The sequence below is a fragment of the Leuciscus leuciscus genome (assembly GCF_965113295.1).
Source record: "Leuciscus leuciscus genome assembly, contig: SUPER_11_unloc_2, whole genome shotgun sequence".
Lineage (NCBI taxonomy): Eukaryota > Metazoa > Chordata > Actinopteri > Cypriniformes > Leuciscidae > Leuciscus > Leuciscus leuciscus.
In genome coordinates this window covers 930,972-950,957 of record NW_028118545.1, presented here as the reverse complement: position 1 = coordinate 950,957, position 19,986 = coordinate 930,972, and the positions used below count along the sequence as shown (strand labels likewise).

Below are 19,986 nucleotides of genomic sequence, written 5' to 3'. Positions count from 1 at the left end.
TAAAAGCTAGTTCTATGTGAAATCAGACATTGAGCGCCCTCATATAGCCAAAGTGGCATGATCCTCGTTTCATAACACCTCTGCGAAGATTCGACCGTGAGATCGGTAGTCGAATCAGGCTCCTCCTATCGAAGCATCGAATCTTCGACTATTCGGGGTCACCCCTAGTAAACAGTGTGTAAAATGACCATTTTATTAAAGATTGCAATGTGTGATGTGATTTGAATGTAGTGACAAGCAATGCCTCTATATCCTACACTGCTTTATAAAGGATGCCGGTTCTCCATGAACTTGAGGAGAAACTGAGGGACAAATGCCATGCAGTGCTGTAACTATGGAGTGATAAAGAGATAACATTAATAACACCTGAAGTGTAACTTTATCAATTAAATGTACTATATTTTAGTTCAATAATATTAATTTCATATTTTGAAGATATCTTTGTTTCTAAATATTTGTCCAATAATGATCCATTAATGGCCATTTAAAATAATATTTTTTTCTAATATGTTTATTACTTATATTACAATTAGATTTCATGCTTAGCATTTAGCATGCTAATATATGCTATTGCTAATTAATAGTTTCGTAGCAATCTAATACAATCTTATAACTCAGTCATGTGACACAAATATAAGAAATTGAATGAATTAATCCAGTTAGGGAACCATATTAAAATCACTTTAAAACTTCTTCATCGGGTTACTTGGAAATGACTTGTTTCCACGATGTTGACATTATGTGAACAAATTATCTTTGTTGAACTTAATTGGTTCATGTGGAGCTGATGTGCATGATTCAATCATTTAAATCCAACACACTTTTTCAGTGCATTGTTTTCTGTATTTTAAAAAGAATTTTGGATTTACTGTAAATCCCTCTGGTCCTCTTCGTTTAGGGGTCACACTTGGCTCCTTCGCGGTCAAAAGTGACCGAAGCCTTAAAATGTAATTTTTTTTTGTTTTTTGTTTTTTCAGGAAAACCAATGTAATATATTTTTGTTCAATAATATTTTTTTATTATTATTTCGAATTTAGAAAGGTTTCTATGGTACTATGCAATAATTATAAATAAAAAAATGTATGAGCATTTTGTTCCATTAGAATTCATATTTGTATTTGTATTATTATTATTTTTCAATAAATGCAACATGTCACATTAGTGCAGGCCTTTAAAATCCATTTTTTGAAGTGAGAAAAGCGTCATCCAGTGGCGTTAAAAAGTAAAAACTTGTGTAATGTCGTGTAACCGCCTGTAGGCTGTACTGTTGCTCACTATATAAATACATAGAGAGGCTTTTTGATTCCCATTGTTTTTTTTAGACATGATTTCTCCATTTTATTCGTTTTTTATTTTTTTATTTGGATATACATTTAGACATTCTAAAAGACTATTTTTGTCAAGTTTTAGATAATTTTGTTACATAAGTATCAGGTTTTGCATTATGATTACAATCAAACAATAATGTTTGGTTAGAAAAGGAACACAATGCAAGCATTTTTGTTAATCAGTATTTGATCATTAAAAAAATCTAACAAAATAAGGGATGGATAGTGATAATTCAAAACACTTTATACAGACATTTTGCAATTAATTGGTATTTTATTCAGTTTAATTCTATAAATGGTAATAAAACTTCAGAAGGGAACAGCAATTATGATCCAACAGCAAAAACAATAAAATAACAACAGCAAACAATCATTATCAAACTGTAGGTTAAAAAACAGGAATAAAAATGTAATTATAATAATAAATATTATTTTAACTATGTACATACAAACTGTAATTATTTTATGTATTGTTGCATATGCAGCAGATATCAGGAACACCTATTAGGCTAAAATAAGACCAAACAATTATTATTTGTTTGTTTGTTTGTTTGTTTGTGTTTGTTTGTGTTTGTGTGTGTGTGTGTGTGTGTGAGAGAGAGTGAGAGAGAGAGAGATCTTTTGTATTTTTTAATTTATTGATTTTATTTCGCATATTCTCAAAGTTTGCTGTTGCAGTCTTACCAGTTAATTTCTTTGTGTGTGTGTGTGTGCGCATTTGAGCGAGAGTCTCTTTTGTATTTTTCTTCATTTATTGATTTTATTTTGCATATTATCAAAATTTGCTGTTGCAGTCTTACCAGATCATTTCTCTCTCTGTGTGTGTGTGTGAGTGTGTGTGTGTGTGTGTGTGTGTGTGTGTGTGTGTGTGTGTGTGTGTGTGTGTGTGTGTGCGTGCGTGTGTTTGAGCGAGAGAGAGTCTCTTTTGTATTTTCTTCATTTATTGATTTTATTACGCATATTCTCAAAATGTACTGTTGCAGTCTTACCAGTTCATTTCTCTCTGTATCTGTGTGTGTGTGTCTGTGTTTGTTAATTTACAGTATGCATATTCCATAACAACCCGGCCCTCTACAAGAGTTTTAAACATTCCAAGCAAATCAGCATCTTCTCCTTCATTCTTACATGTATGGGATTTTAAAATAGACAGCTTTGCCTGTCCCACCAAAAAATTACCAAGTGTACATTGTACCTTCCATTCTTTCTTATACTTCACACCAAAAATGAAAATTTTTTGTAAACATAAAACCAAGCTTAGTAAACATTTTATCCAACAATTCAAACAAAGGAATTAATCTTGAACAATCACAAAAAAAATGAAAAACAGTATCGAGAATATTGCAAAAAGGCATGCAGATAAAACCATCTCATTAAATTTTGATACAAAACTGTTAGTTGCCGCACAATGGAGTACTCTCCACTGGAGGTCCCCAGACCTCTTAGGAATGGGGGGCTTATACAAACACCTCCATGATGGAGTTATTTCCGAAGAAATTGATAGATGTTCTCTCCATTTAGTATCAACACATCTTTTCAATTGAGTATAAAACAAGGATTTCACACACATACAATATAATATCTTTTTGCCAACATTATGAAACAATACATCTTCAAATCTTTTCAATAAAGTATCATTTAAATCTTCATCCAAATCAAGACTTATATTAACTCGAAGATCTGGAAAAATCATAAGCCTTTCATCATTCTCAATAAAATTGTTTACATAGGTCAAGAAAGACTGAGGAAAAGATTTTTTAAGATCTCCAATTATCCCTTCAACACATCTTTCTGATCTAAGCCCAACTCTATTAGCTATAGATTTAGCCGTATACCATTGACCCTTTGAAAAATCAATTCAATCTTTTACAGTAGCTATTCCTGTGTTTAAAAACTTGTCAATTACTGAACTCAGAATGGAAGAATTCCTTTTAAAGAGAGGATTAAAAAACAATGGTTCTAAAACACCATAATGTTTATCATCATCTCTCAATTTTTTAAACATTTGCCAGGCCTTTAATACAGTTACATAAAAGTTAGAAGAAGAAACACTTACTCTTGGATTTGGATTTTGGACAGATTTTTCAATTAGGAATAACTGCTTAGCTAATCCAACTCCCCCAATACTTTGTAAAACAGACAAACCTAATGCAATCCAGGGTATTTTATCTGAACAATATAATAGCCTTTGTAATGTTTGAAACCTCATTGTCTTAACTCTCGCCTCCAGATTTATAAGTCCTTGACCACCTTCTACAACTGGGAGATACAAAACTCCAGGAGGAAGCCAATGATAACCATCCCAAAAGAATTTAACAAAGACTTTTTGAATACCAGTCAATAACTCTTCAGGGGGATTCAACACTGTAAATCTGTGCCACAACATTGAGGCTGCCAGATTATTAACGATTAAACATCTCCCTCTGAAAGATAACCTCGGGAGAATCCATCTCCACTTCTGTAGTTTCCCCACAATTTTATCAACTAATCCTTCCCAAACATTTTTCATATAAGTTTCAGATCCTAAATATACCCCAAGAACTTTAAAACGTACTCGGTTACTAACGTAACCTCGGTTCTCTTTAGAAGAGGGAACGAGTACTGCGTTTTGTAAAAACGCTACGGGAAAAGTCTCTTTTCACGAAATACTGAAGCAAAAAATTATCCTTAATTTTCATACATGTAAAGCGCGTTGCGGCAGTGCTTAGCTATGGCGAGACGGCTCGCTCGCTCATTGGCTGCTCTGCAGCAACTGCATAAGCCTATCGAGCGAGGCCTGAGGTGACGTCAGGCCAATGAGGACGCTTCGCGCCCTCCTAGCCATTTCCCGCCGAGATGGGTGTGGCTAGCCTCTATATAAGGAGCTCGAGAAGGCTGATTCACTTGATTTTCATCGCCGAAGCGAACCAGAGTGAACCGTACGCACGGCAGAGAACGCAGTACTCGTTCCCTCTTCTAGAGAGAACCGAGGTTACGTTAGTAACCGAGTACGTTCTCTTACGAGAGTCCTCTCGTACTGCGTTTTGTAAAAACGCTACGGGAACCCCTTGTAAAGCGCCGTGCGTGCTGGGATAAAGACACCAATCACTGGAGCAAACCAGGTGTACAGTGCATAATCACCAGATAGACTCACAAAGAGTCTGATTACATAATTCCCCATATTGCAACGTCCACGGACGTAAAACATGACCTCACAGAGAGAGTCTAGAGACAAGAGGGGATTCCTCTGTCCTTATAAGGTTGCGTCAGCAGACGCGAATATGACATAGCATAGACAGGGTGGGGAAACCTGAGCTAAATGCGGGAAATGTGGGTCTTACACAATTCTGCCCATAAGACAGTCGGCAGCGCATTGCGCATGCGATTTCAGTGTTCTAGTTAGACAGCTGAATCGGCTACACCGATAGTAGCTTAGCCTGCAAGGCGGGAACCTCTAGGTTGTAAAACCTAATAAATGTAGACGGCGAGGCCCAGCCCGCCGCCGTACATATATCCTGTAAGGAAATCCCGCTGGACCAAGCCCACGAGGAGGCAACACCCCTCGTGGAGTGCGCTCTAACTCCCAACGGGCACTGGAGGCCCTTGGCAGTATAAGCCAGCGCTATGGCGTCAACTATCCATCTGGATAGGCTCTGTTTCGAAACAGCCATTCCCTTGGAACGTCCACTGAACGAGACAAAGAGCTGCTCAGTCTGTCTGAAGACAGCAGAGCGGGACACGTAAGCTCTTAAAGCCCTAATGGGGCAGAGAAAACTTGAGTCCCCTTCCTCACTTGATCCCGGCAGGGCAGACAGGGAGATGACCTGAGCCCGAAATGGTGTGTTGAGGGATTTTGGCACATATCCATGCTTAGGTTTGAGTATGACTTTAGAGTCATTAGGTCCAAACTCTAAGCACGTTGGGCTCACAGAGAGCGCGTGCAGGTCGCCTATGCGCTTCACCGAAGCGAGAGCCATCAAAAACACTGTTTTGAAAGACAAATGCTTGAGGCTAATAGATTGGATAGGCTCGAAAGGGGCACCTTTCATGGCCGCTAAAACCGTAGAAAGGTCCCACATAGGAACTGAAGGAGGTCTGGGAGGATTTAGCCTCCTAGCTCCCCTGAGGAAGCGGATGACTAAATCGTTCCTTCCTAGAGACTGCCCCAGCGTTGTTCTGGAAAACGCTGTAATAGCCGCCACATAAACTTTGAGCGTGGAAGGGGATCTGCCCTTATCCAACAGCTCCTGTAGGAAGGAGAGAACCTCCGTCACCTCACAATTGAGAGGTGATATGCTCCGAGCTGTACACCAGCCGGAGAAAACCGACCACTTCGAGGCATAAAGCCGCCGAGTCGACGGCGCTCTGGCCTGAGTGATGGTGTTTATCACTCCCTCTGCGAGGTTAACGGATAACCGTTGAGCGCCCACACGTGAAGCGACCACAGCTCCGGGTGCGGGTGCCAAATCGAGCCCCCGGCCTGCGAGAGGAGATCTCTCCTCAATGGCACTGGCCATGGAGCGATGTCTGCTAGCTGCATCAGGACTGGGAACCATGCTTGGTTCTTCCAGAACGGTGCTACAAGCAGTATTGAGCATTTCGTTTCCTTGACCCGCTCTAACACCTGAGGCAGGAGGGAGACGGGGGGAAAAGCATAAAGCGGGCAGCGCGGCCACACGTGGGACAGCGCGCTGTCGTTCTTGGAAAAGAACACGGGGCAATGAGCGTTTTCGCGGGACGCGAATAGGTCCACCTCCGCTCTGCCGAATCTCTCCCACAACAGCCGGGCTGTTTGTGGGTGTAGAGACCATTCGCCCAGGGGAATGTTGTTCCTGGACAGTCTGTCTGGGCCCACATTCTGGAGCCCAGGCACATGCACTGCTCTCAGCGAGCGCAAACTGTGCTGAGCCCATATTAGGAGGCGTTTCGCCAGCCTGTACAGGGATGTGGATCTCAGACCGCCCTGGCGATTTATATAGGACACCACGGCCGTGTTGTCCGAACGGACTACGACGTGTTGGTCCTTGATGTGGGGATAAAAGCGCGTTAGCGCGTTGTGCACTGCCAGCATTTCCAGGCAGTTGATGTGTTGGAGCTTTTCTCGTTTCGACCACAGGCCGAAGAACGGTCTGCCCTCGAGCAGCGCTCCCCATCCCGAGGTGGATGCGTCGGTCGACACCATCCTCACTCTCGAGGAAGTCCCCAGGCTTACACCTGATCGGTACCAGTCGTCTGCCAACCAAGGTGTCAGGGCTGTGACACAGCTCTGATCGACCTTGAGACGCAACCGGCCGGACACCCACGCTCCGCGCGGTACTCGCGCTTTCAACCAGAACTGCAGAGGGCGCATGCGGAGCAAGCCCAGCTGGAGAACCGTTGATGCTGAGGCCATGAGACCTAGCATCCTTTGAAACGTTTTGAGCGGGGTAGACGCGCCGCAGCGGAAAGATCTCGCCACGCGCTGAATGTGCAGCACGCGCTGTGGCGACAGCCGCGCTGTCATAGACTGTGAGTCCAGAATGGTACCCAGAAACGAAATCGTTTGACTGGGGTTCAGTGAACTCTTCGTCCAATTGACCGTGATACCAAGATTCTCGAGGTGGTCGAGTAAAATGGTTTTGTGCTCCACGAGCTGTGATCGTGATTGAGCTAGGATCAGCCAGTCGTCCAAATAGTTCAGCACTCGCATGCCTCTGAGTCTGAGAGGAGCGAGCGCCGCGTCCATGCATTTCGTAAATGTACGAGGTGCCAGGGACAAGCCGAACGGAAGGACTGTATACTGGTATATCTGACCCTCGAAGGCGAATCTCAAGTATCGCCTGTGACGTGACGCTATCTGTATTTGAAAATACGCGTCCTTCAGATCTATTGACATGAACCAGTCTCCTCGGCGAACCTGCGCGAGAATTTTCCTGGTCGTGAGCATTTTGAAACTGCGTTTCACTAATGCTTTGTTCAGCCGTCTTAGATCCAGTATGGGTCTGATACCACCGTCCTTTTTGGGGACTAGAAAGTATCTGCTGTATAGCCCCCCTTCGCTTTGAGCCAGGGGTACATGCTCTATCGCCCCTTTGCATATCAGTTTTGATATTTCGGCGCGAAGTAGGTGTGCTACTTCTAAATTCACCGTAGTCTCGACGCGCGCTGTGAAGCGGGGAGGGCGTCGACAAAACTGTAGCGAGAAGCCTCTCTTTATAATGCCCAGCACCCAGTCCGAAACCCCTGGAAGCGCTGCCCATGCTTCTGCATGGCTGGCTAAGGGCTGGATGCGAAGCGCGCTCTGTTCGCCGTGCGACAGAGGTGCTTCGAGGTGCGATAACATAGGCGTTATGCCTGTGGCATTCGAGGCGGGGGGCGCGCTTAATACAGCGGGCAGAGCGCTCGTCCTCGACCTTACTACAGTGCTTAACTGAGTGAGGGAGGTCTGAGCGAGCCCCGCGGGACTCATGTCTGCGAGTAAACGTGGGCGGGAAGCGGGCACATTTACTGCTTTGGCCGCGCTGCCTGTCTGAGCAGAGCGAGCGCGCACAGGTTTCGTTTTTACAGAGAGCCTGTGGTCTGTGAGACATAGTGTGTGTGGGCACTGGGGAGTGGGCACTTTCACTATATTGGAAGCGCAATCGACCTGAGTCGATTTTATGTGCGCGAGCCCTAAGTGTAGGGCTGTGCTTGTGTGTAGGGATGGGCACTGAGGAGTGGGCATCGACACTACATTTATAGCACCAACGGCCGTGGCCGGGACACCAGAAAATACACTCTTTTCGGGATATATCTGGGTAGCCGTGAAAACGGCTTTTGTGTGCAGGCGAGCGGGCAACTGTGCAGGCTTGCGTCTTGCAGAAAACGCTGGAACAGTCGCAAGTCTTGGGACTGAAACAGCGGTGCGCTTGGGTGAGAGACCGGCCGCAGCGGGGCTCACACACCTGCGCTTCCCTAGGAGTGCTAGGACTTCTTCGGGGCTTCCGGCTTCACCACAACCCTCGGCCGAGGCCCGCGCTGAGCAGGGCGTCGGCTGGTAGAGCGAGAGCGGGACCTAGAGCTGTGCTGCTGTCGCTGCTGAGAAGGTGTGGCGGAAGGCGGGGGCTGATGCTGAGAGCTTCGCGGATTCTGTTTATCGCGATTCGCTGCAGAACCGGAGCGCTTCGGCAGGAAGTGCTTAAAGGCTTGGGACGCTTTCTGGGCCTCGGTAAATCTCTCCACGAACTCGGAGAGAGAAGAACCGAAAAGGCCAGCGGAAGACAGCGGGGCGTCGAGAAACGCGTTGCGCTCGGAATCAGCCATTTCCGTGAGCGTAAGCCATAGGTGCCTCTCAGCAACAGTGGCGGAAGCCATACATCTTCCCATGGCCTGTGCAGCAGACTTGGTAGCGCGGAGTGTTAGATCCGAAGCGCTCCTCAGATCCGCAATGCAGATAGCCTCCGGTCCCATCTCGTCCAGCTTACGGAGGAGATCACCTTGGAAAATCTGCAGTGTAGCCATGGTGTGTAGCGCTGACGCAGCCTGCCCAGCGGCGGAGAAGATTCGCGCGAGCAGCGTCGACGTCATGCGGCAGGCTTTAGAAGGCAACACCGGTTTAGTCCGCCGTCCAGCAGAGGGCGGGCAAAGGTGGGTCGCTATCGCCTGTTCCACCGGCGGAAGTGAAAGGTAGCCTCGGTCTTTCGCATTATCCAGGGAGGAAAATGCTGGCGACACAGACGAGCGCGTTCGCGCAGAGTAGGGCGCATTCCAAGCCTTCGCCACTTCTTCGTGAAGCTCAGGAAGAAAGGGGGCGGGCTTAGATTCCGGAGAAGTGCGCTCACCAGGGAGGAAGCTACCATCCAGCCGGGTACGAGAAGGGAGTTCCGGTGCAGACCACTCGAGGCCGAGGCTCGCCGCGGCCAGCGCGAGTACTCGCATGAGCTCCTTCTCTATGTTGGCTCTCGTAGTGGGCTTGCGGGCAGGAGGCGCGAGGTCCTCAGAGCTCGCCCAGTCCTCGCTGCCTGAAGCTAGCAGAGAGCAGGAATCCTTCTCTCTCGACGCGGCCTCAGAAATGACTTCCTCTGATGAAGCGGCGGCAGACTGCGGGCGCTGAGCATCAGGAAGTGAAACAGGAGAAGCCGGTGAAGCAGGCGGGCAAACCGGCGAGCTTGGTCGAGCTGGAGCGGGTTCCGGGGCCCGCTGCGAGCGGCGCTTCTTACGGCGCGGCAGCGCGGCGGGGAGTGCAGACTCTGAGAAGGATGCCAGGCGAGTCCGCAGAGTCACCATCGGCAAAAGGTCGCAGTGAGGGCAGCCGCCGTCAGCGAGCGCGAGTGCTGCATGGTTCTCACCCAAACAGGAAACGCAGATGACGTGTTGGTCTCCCTGGGCGAGTGGGGCTCGGCACGAGCCACATGAAGGCATCTTTAAAAAGACGCAGCTCTTTTAGGGGGTGAGTGTCGCGGCGGCGAACACACACACACACACACAAACAGAGTGGTAAAGGATATATAGCGCCGGAAAGCGCAGCAGGTACGGCTGTAGAAGGCGGCGTTGCCAGCAGCTTCGAGTGGCTCGTCCCGCTGAAATGCTTGCCTCAAACGACGCTTGCTTCCTCGTGATCCAGCGATGCGTGAGCTTCGCTGAAGAGATGAAAATCAAGTGAATCAGCCTTCTCGAGCTCCTTATATAGAGGCTAGCCACACCCATCTCGGCGGGAAATGGCTAGGAGGGCGCGAAGCGTCCTCATTGGCCTGACGTCACCTCAGGCCTCGCTCGATAGGCTTATGCAGTTGCTGCAGAGCAGCCAATGAGCGAGCGAGCCGTCTCGCCATAGCTAAGCACTGCCGCAACGCGCTTTACATGTATGAAAATTAAGGATAATTTTTTGCTTCAGTATTTCGTGAAAAGAGACTTTTCCCGTAGCGTTTTTACAAAACGCAGTACGAGAGGACTCTCGTAAGAGAACCATCTTTGATCCATTCACATTGTTGTGGGATTTGAGGAGGATCTATATCCCTCCACTCGCCTAACAGAAGGGATGTACATTTATCCCAATTGATTCTAGCAGATGTAGCTTTTTGAAAAGTTTTCAAACTAGAAGTCAAAGCAGCCATATCATCAATGTTCCTTATGAAAACAGTTATATCATCAGCATAAGCTGTGAGTTTTACAGGTGGGATCTCTGGAAAACCAGGAATACAGAATCCATATAGTCGTTTCCTCAAATGTGACAACAAAGGCTCAATAGAAATTGAATATAGAAGTCCTGAAAGAGGGCATCCTTGTCATATACCTCTTGTTACTGCAAAAGGTCTAGTTAGACAACCATTAATCTTAAGCATACTAGATGTTACACTGTAAAGCAGTTTAATACAAGAGACAAATTGTGGTCCAAAGCCAAAGGCCTTCAGAGTCTTTAGTAAATAAAAGTGATCCACTCTGTCAAAAGCTTTTTCTTGATCTAAAGATAAGAGTCCAATATCAATTTGATGTTTTTTAGCAACTGCAATAATGTCTCTTAGCAAAAACAAGTTGTCGAAAATTGTCCGCTCAGGGATACAGTATGACTGATCTTCATGAATTATAGTTGCCATACATTTCTTCAACTTATTAGTTATAGCTTTTGACAGTATCTTAAAATCAGTACACAGCAACGACACAGGGCGCCAATTCTACAAAAGTCCAAGATCTCCTTTCTTAGGGATTAATGTCAACACTGCCCTCCGACAGCTTAGGGGTAAAACACCTTGATTAAAGGACTCCAAAAAAACATCATACAAATCATGTCCAATCACATTCCAAAAGCTTTTAAAAAACTCAGCAGAGAGATCATCCACACCAGAAGATTTGCCACTGTTCAGCCCTTGCACAGCACTTGAAAGCTCATCAAAAGTCAAGAATTCTTCCAATTCCATCTTTTCTTCTTTAGACAACTGTGGAAGATCTAGAAGAAGTTCTTAAACTGCTACTTCATCACAAAATTCGGACTGATAAAGTTTTTCATAAAAAGAAATAGCAGAAACTATCATTTCTCGTTGATTGGTTATTTCTTTGCCATTAGGAAGTTTCAGTTTGTGAAAAAATGTCTGCTCTTTAGATTTTTTTCTCCAGTCCGAAAAAAAAAAGCAGTTGGAGCATCCATTTCATTGCACTTCACATATCTTGTTCTGACAAGTGTCTCCTTCTCCTGCTCTTCCAATAAATCCTTCAAAAGGCCTTTGTTCTCTTTAATGATATCACCTCCTCCCTGATTGCGGAGGCTTTGTTGAAGAATTTCTTGCTCTATCATCTTCATCTTCACTTTCAAGTTCTCAGTATTATTTGCTGTGTATTGTTGACATAAAAACCTTTATCTGGACTTTTCCCAGATCCCACCATTGACTAAGAGATGAATAACTACCTCTCTCTTCTCTCCAAGACTTCCACAAAAGACCAAAAGAGTGCACAAAGATGTGATCTTGAAGTAATGTATTATTAAAGTGCCACTGTGACTTATAGGATTTAGGTGACAAGACAGACATAGACATAGAGATATAATGATGATCTGATATAGATGTAGGGGAAATACGATTACTAAAAAATCTTCCTTTATTGCATTCCTCAATATAAAAACGATCAAATCTGGCAGCAGAAACCTTATTTGAATTAATTTTCAGCCAAGTATATTGTTTAACTTGAGGATAAACATCCCTCCACAAATCTACAAGACTATGTCTATTAATTAAAGATTTAAGAACATCAGGTTTTTCCTGGCTGAAAATGAGGCGGAGGTGGCAAAATCCGATAGCTCGGTTCCTCTAGGGGGGTCCAGGGGCATGCCCCCCCGTAAGAAAATTTTGTACATTTCAAAGATAAATGCATTAATCTGGTGCATCTTTTTATGTATAATGACCACTAGAAGGTGAAAAAAAAAAACTTTTTACAAGCATGTATTTATTTATTTTTAGGCATTTTAATAATCAGATAATTTGATTTTATTTACAGTTCATAGGGGGCCATGAAATTACAAAACAGTACTAGTAAATTACGTGACTGCTACTTGTGATAGCTTATTTTATAAAAACGGCAGAAGAATTTCGGCTATTGCCTAAGTCAGGCTGGCTCTATGGATATATTTTAAGTAACCTAACTAGTTTGAGAGCCGAAGCTTAAGAAAAACAGTATCGGTACCTGGCTGTGGAGGTTGTGATAACTGACAGGTGATGTTGAAAAGGGGGAGGGGCAGGGGCTCGTGCGCTTTCGCAGAAATTTACCTTGCTCCGTTTGAGACAAGCACGTTTAGGTGCTTAAAGCCCTGCATTTCAGCCCGAGCCCGACGTGCCAATATTATTATTATTGACTTATTTATGCCCCTAGGGCCGGGCTTCGGGCCAATTCTCACGTCATAATTCACATGCGGCCGGGCCTCTGGCTTTTTTGGGGTTATCCTTCTTTTTATATTTTTAGACATTAATTTAAAAAATATGAGAAGCTGACGACGACGATAGAAAAACAAACATAGAAAGACATTTCATAACCTCATAACTTTCATAATCTTATAATTACACAGTGACATATGACTGACATGACAGTCTCATGCACGCACGCACACACACACACACACATACGCACGCACGCACACACACACAGAAGGTTTCCCATCAGCGCGACCCACGATTCACCTCATGTGCAAATAATGGAGAATATTAAGAGAAAAAATCACAGATGGCCAACTTAAAACGCAGCGGGAAGAGTGATAGAAGAGAGGAGGACTGGGTTAAAACCTTAGGCTACACTGTGGATGCTATTCTTTTTCTCCACGATGCTCTGTAAAAGACTGCTCTAACTTTTCGTTTCATTGGACTTTATTTTCGTTTAACTGTTGGAAACTACGGATGCTTTTCGTTTGATTGGACTTTTATTTTCGTTTAACTGTTGGAAACTACTGGAAAAAAGAATGGCCATGTTCTGTCGTGCATTTTTGAGGTAAGATAACCTGCAAGTTTATTTAATTTAATTGGTTTAGATAGGCTATTGCTCCTTTCGTTTGCGAGCGCTGGTTCGAGCAGCCTGAGCCTGCCTCAGTATTTCAAAAAAAGTTGTTTTACTCACTGTGGTTTAATAAATAATCATTTGTTAAATTAACTGTCTGTGTGATATGCTTGAAGTGTTTTATAGCCTATCTATGGATTGTAGCCAAGTAAAGTAGCCTATTAGCGTTGATTTGAGAGGCTAAATTGATCAAACATGTTGTAGGCTATACTCGCTGTCGGTTCGGCTTCATTTAAAAAAAAATGCTCCAAAACATTTGTCTAAATTAACATGATAAAGAAATGAAAAGAAACATAACTAACAAAACTGACCTATTTTAATGGCTGCAAATAGGGCAGGCTGCCGCTGTGTAATAATAATAATAAAAAAAACGGACTCGGGCTGATAATTCTGATGAGCTGTCGGACTTGTGCTTGAGCGTCTCGGGCCAGGGCCGGGCTCGTGCTTATTCTGATGCAGTCGAAATGCGCAGAACGGTTTGAGAATGGAATGGAACCCGGCCGTGAACCCGCTGCCGAATCGTGTCGGTGGAAAAGAGGTATCTAATCATGTGATTCCGTCTTGAGTTTTTGTCGACAGACGGAGGCGGCCCGAAATTTGACGGAGGCGGCCGCCTCATAATTCTCTATGCAGGAAAAACCCTGTTCATGATTCCTATCCAATTTATGATCTACCGTACAATTAAAATCACCCCTATAACAACAATCTTATCATCTGAACACTTCAACAATTCTTCAGAAAGTTTCAGAAAAAAATCACAGCGCTCGCTTCCTATATTAGGAGCATAGATATTATAAAAAGAAAAACTATTATTGCCTATTATTAAATCAGCTCTAAGAAGGCGTCCTGGTATTATTTCTAAGAAAACTGGATTATCTTTAACACGCTTTGAGAATAAAAACGCAACACCAGCACTCACGTTCGTACCATGACTAAGACTAATACTGCCCTCCCATTCATTTATCCAATCTGTCTCATTACAGGCATCAGTATGAGTCTCTTGCAACAAAATTACATCTGCTTTTTTAAGTTGTAAATACTTAAATAAAGTCACTCTCTTTCGTACATCCCTACATCCATTTATATTTAAGGATCCGATATTAAAGGATACCATCAGGATGAAAAAAGAGAAAATGAATAAATGCCAATATAGATGTAATTTCCAATACATAATAGGCTACCTCTTTAAGGACTTTTCTTTACTCTTTTTCTGACAGCACTTACAAACTTTTTTAAACGATAACGCTTAGGCTGATCTAATTCCTCAAGTGTTGCTTTCTTCATAGCCATAGCAGAGGAATCAATAAAAAGCTTCAAATCAGGAAAATACGTTTCAATCTTTGGTTTTCTCTGTTTTTTTGTAGCATTCAAGAATTCATCCAAACTATAATACCAGATCCTCTTTAATCGCCCAACAGTACTTTCCTGAGAATTGAATTCATCCAATTCATCAGTGATTAAGTCTGAACACTCACTATCCGGATCACTGTCAACATCCTGTGATATTGGTTCAGCATCGTTTTGGGACATATCCCTATTTGATGCCTGCACCTCATCCAAGACATCCCTCACTTTAGACCCATCTTGTTCTCCAGATTGTTCTACCTCCTCCACAATCTCTACAGGGTCATTCATTCCACTCTGTCTAGCATCAGGAATGATCGCATCCGTTTCTGTAATCTCAATATTGCCACCCTGAGGCAACTGTTCTCTCATTTCAGTAGACGCGTCAATTTCCGCATTCAAATCAACTGCAGCGCTTTCTATAGTCGGTTTAACCAACTCGTTATTCTCCAAAACAATTGAATCTTGCACTGATCCATTCTTTGCGCTTTGAGCCTCTTTCACAACAGGACAACCTGTTTTAATATGGCCGTATTTTCCGCAAACAAAGCATTTCATAGTCTCAGTAGTGATAAATATTGTATAGTCCTTACCAAACACTGTCAATTTAACAGACACATCAAGCATTTCAAATTCAGCGCTTAATATCATCAGAGCCTGACGTCTGAAAGACATGACATGTTTCAACTCTGGATTTTTCAGTCCTAGAGGAATCATTCTAATCTGCCCAATCAATTTTCCATAACGAGCTAAGATAGACTCGAGCGCTTTATCAGAAATAAACGGAGGTACGTTTGACAACATCACTCTTTTAGAAAGACTAGACAAAGGTAAAATTGGAACAAATACATCCTGAACAGTTAAACCACACTCCACCAAACAGTCTTATTTGCGTCACTCCTTCATTGCTGTGCACTTTTTTCTGCACAGCGGCTGATTTGTAGTTTGTACCACCAAAAGTTTCTCTGAGTTTTCGTATTTCCCATTCATTTCCTGTCGGTCATTTTTGAAGGAACCAAGTGTGACACTTTTTTTTTTTTTTTTTTACGACCCTTTACCATATCCGAATCATGTCTATGATTATTTTGTGTGTGTTCACAAAGCTAATACAACAAACGTCACCAAGTGTCATCCCATTCAGATGAAGCAAGATGAATCATTTTTAAACCGAAGAGGATCAGAGAATGTCAACATTGAAAAGTGGAAGATTAATCAATTTATTAAAGAAATGTTAATTATTAGAAACCTTTTTGTCCCTGATATTATTTTTTTTTTTCTATTTCTATTTCTTTTTCCTTTTTTTATATTGTGCTCTGTTCTTTAGGACATTTATTATAGTTTTGTTTTGCCTTATTGTAATGATATATACTGCAATACAAAACTTTACTTCCGCATTCCTCGATTCCTATGGAAGTCTGTGGGTGTTGTAACTCTGTCAGTTCAAAAACACTGTTGTTTTAATATAACATTTATACTTTGTGTATTTGTGTAATGTTTTGTCTTGTTTGTGATGTGGAGTAATTATATATATATATACTATATAGTACTGTGCAAAAGTCTTAGGCATGTTAATCATTTTTCTGTTTCTTCATGTAATCACAGACGGACTCGATGATGGTGAGATCAGATCATACCGGCTGTTGTCAGATTCCTTGTGCATACACAAATCTCACTGGATTATTACAATTAATGGCAAAAAGAATGTTTGGAAATCTAAACTGATATTTCCTACTGACACATTACAGCAAAATATATAAATAACTGACTTAAAACCATCTTTTGGGGGGGGGGGGGATATTAACATGCCTAAGACTTTTGCACAGTACTGTATATACTGGGAGAGTGTTTTAGGATTAGCATGTTTAATCAAGCATTGGCTCACCTGTGATGTTCACTGATTTAACTGAATATTTATTTATTGTGCATTTGGACTGAAGTAAGTATCACTTGTAATTTATTGTTTAACTGAGTGTCTATGAATCACACATAAAATACTGGTTTTGGTTTTCCTGGTCAAACTATAATTGTACAGAAAATGAGCTCTCAATAAAATGTATTCATTTGTCTCTCATCTGTGTTGTGTGGATGTGTAATTGTTTGGTTGGACTCCTTCTTCAGACCCGAAAACAAGCTAGAGTTTAACAAGCAAAGTTGGTGATTGAGTAAAAAAGTTAAAAACTATTAAATAACTAATACATAATATATTTACCAAGGACAAAATATGTGTTTATCAGAGAGTTCATCTTACCCCAGTTTCTCCAGTTTACAGTGAGGATCCTCCAGTACAGCAGAGAGCAGATGAACTGAATCTCCTAGTTTATTCTCAGACAGATCCAGATCTCTCAGGTGTGAGGGGTTTGATCTCAGAGCTGAAGCCAGAGCAGAACAACCTTCATCTGTGACTCCACAATCCCTCAACCTGTAGAGAACAATGACACACTCTTCACTCTCTCAGTTCAGATCAGATCAGTTTAACACAAGGGTCCGCAGCCGTACTGCAGGGGGTCCGTCAATTAATGCTTGATCACAAATCATTTTTTGTTAAAAAATTAAAACATGGGTAAAAAACATCACAAAGTCTAATTTAAATATAAGCACTCTCAAACGAATGCAAGATCTTCCTCAAACAAACTTCATCTGTGACTCCACAATATTTCAACCTGTAGAGAACAATGACGCTGTGTAAATAGTGTGTAAAATGTATATTTTATTAAAGATTGCCCATGAACTTGGAGAAACTGAGGGACAAATACCATGCAGTGCTGTAACTATGGAGTGATAAAGAGATAACATAAATAACACCTGAAGTGTAACTTTATCAATTAAATGTACTATATTTTGGTTCAATAATATTAATTTAATATTTTGAAGATATTTTTTGTTTCTAAATATTTGTCCAATAACGATCCATTAATGGCCATTTAAAAATAAATAAATAATTCTAATATGTTTATTACTTATATTACAATTGGATTTCATGCTTAGCATTTAGCATGCTAATATATGCTATTGCTAATTAATAGTTTCGTAGCAATCTAATACAATCTTATAATTCAGTCATATTTTTGTTCAATAATATTTTTTTATTATTATTTCGAATTTAGAAAGGTTTCTATGGTACTATGGTACTACTAAAAAAAATTATGAGCATTTTGTTCCATTAGAATTCATATTTTTTATTTGTATTATTATTATTTTTCAATAAATGCAACATGTCACATTAGTGCAGGCCTTTAAAATCCATTTTTTGAAGTGAGAAAAGCGTCATCCAGTGGCGTTAAAAAGTAAAAACTTGTGTAATGTCGTGTAACCGCCTGTAGGCTGTACTGTTGCTCACTATATAAATACATAGAGAGGCTTTTTGATTCCCATTGTTTTTTTTAGACATGATTTCTCCATTTTATTCTTTTTTTTTTTTTTTTTTTTGATATATATTTAGACATTCTAAAAGACTTTTTTTTAAGGTTTAGATATTTTTGTTACATAAGTATCAGGTTTTGCATTATGATTACAATCAAACAATAATGTTTGGTTAGAAAAGGAACACAATGCAAGCATTTTTGTTAATCAGTATTTGATAATTAAAAAAATCTAACAAAATAAGGGATGGATAGTGATAATTCAAAACACTTTATACAGACATTTTGCAATTAATTGGTATTTTATTCAGTTTAATTCTATAAATGGTAATAAAACTTCAGAAGGGAACAGCAATTATGATCCAACAGCAAAAACAATAAAATAACAACAGCAAACAATCATTATCAAACTGTAGGTTAAAAAACAGGAATAAAAATTGAATTATAATAATAAATATTATTTTAACTATGTACATACAAACTGTAATTATTTTATGTATTGTTGCATATGCAGCAGATATCAGGAACACCTATTAGGCTAAAATAAGACCAAACAATTATTGTGTGTGTGTGTGTGTGTGTGTGTGTGCGCGCATTTGAGCGAGAGAGTCTCTTTTGTATTTTTCTTCATTTATTGATTTTATTTTGCATATTATCAAAATTTGCTTTTGCAGTCTTACCAGTTCATTTCTCTCTGTGTGTGTGTGTGTGTGTGTGTGTGTGTGTGTGTGTGTGTGTGTGTGTGTGTGTGTGTGTGTGTGTGTGTGTGTGAGTGAGTGTGTGTGTGTGCGCGTGTGTGTGTGTGTGTGTGTGTGTGTGAGAGTGTGTGTGCGAGTGTTTGAGCGAGAGAGTCTCTTTTGTATTTTCTTCATTTATTGATTTTATTATGCATATTCTCAAAATTTACTGTTGCAGTCTAACTAGTTCATTTCTCTCTGTGTCTGTGTGTGTCTGTGTGTGTGTGTCTGTCTGTGTGTCTGTGTCTGTGTGTGTGTATGGGTGTGTGTGTGTGTGTGTGTGTGTTTCATTGCTGTGCACTTTTTTTCTGCACAGCGGCTGATTTGTAGTTTGTACCACCAAAAGTTTCTGAGTTTTCGTATTTCCCATTCATTTCCTGTCGGTCATTTTTGAAGGAACCAAGTGTGACACTTTTTTTTTTTTTTTTACGACCCTTTACCATATCCGAATCATGTCTATGATTATTTTGTGTGTGTTCACAAAGCTAATACAACAAACGTCACCAAGTGTCATCCCATTCAGATGAAGCAAAACAATTAAATTAAAAACGTGTTCAGTCATTTTTAAACCGAAGAGGATCAGAGAATGTCAACATTGAAAAGTGGAAGATTAATCAATTTATTAAAGAAATTGTAATTATTAGAAACCTTTTTGTCCCTGATATTATTATTTTTTTTCTATTTATTTTTCCTTTTTTATATTGTGGTTTTGGTTTTCCTGGTCAAACTATAATTGTACAGAAAATGAGCCCTCAATGAAATGTATTCATTTGTCTCTCATCTGTGTTGTGTGGATGTGTAATTGTTTGGTTGGACTCCTTCTTCAGACCCGAAAACAAGCTAGAGTTTAACAAGCAAAGTTGGTGATCATTGAGTAAAAAAGTTAAAAACTATTAAATAACTAATACATAATATATTTACCAAGGACAAAATATGTGTTTATCAGAGAGTTCATCTTACCCCAGTTTCTCCAGTTTACAGTGAGGATCCTCCAGTACAGCAGAGAGCAGATGAACTGAATCTCCTAGTTTATTCACAGACAGATCCAGATCTCTCAGGTGTGAGGGGTTTGATCTCAGAGCTGAAGCCAGAGCAGAACAACCTTCATCTGTGACTCCACAATCCCTCAACCTGTAGAGAACAATGACACACTCTTCACTCTCTCAGTTCAGATCAGATCAGTTTAACACAAGGGTCCGCAGCCGTACTGCAGGGGGTCCGCCAATTAATGCTTGATCACAAATAATTTGTTAA

The 19,986-nt window shown here is 41.4% G+C and overlaps 1 protein-coding gene across 1 annotated transcript in view; it reads right to left on the bottom strand.

Annotated features, from left to right (window-relative positions):
* Positions 1-19,986, bottom strand: part of LOC309510138 (NACHT, LRR and PYD domains-containing protein 12-like) — a gene marked incomplete at its 5' end in the record, with an annotated part of 44,046 nt that overhangs the window by 6,296 nt on the left and 17,764 nt on the right. Inside the window, 2 exons of the mRNA XM_082191208.1 lie at positions 16,885-17,055; positions 19,693-19,863. Coding sequence (XP_082047334.1) covers positions 16,885-17,055; positions 19,693-19,863 — 342 coding nt within the window. The remainder of the gene's footprint in view (positions 1-16,884; positions 17,056-19,692; positions 19,864-19,986) is intronic.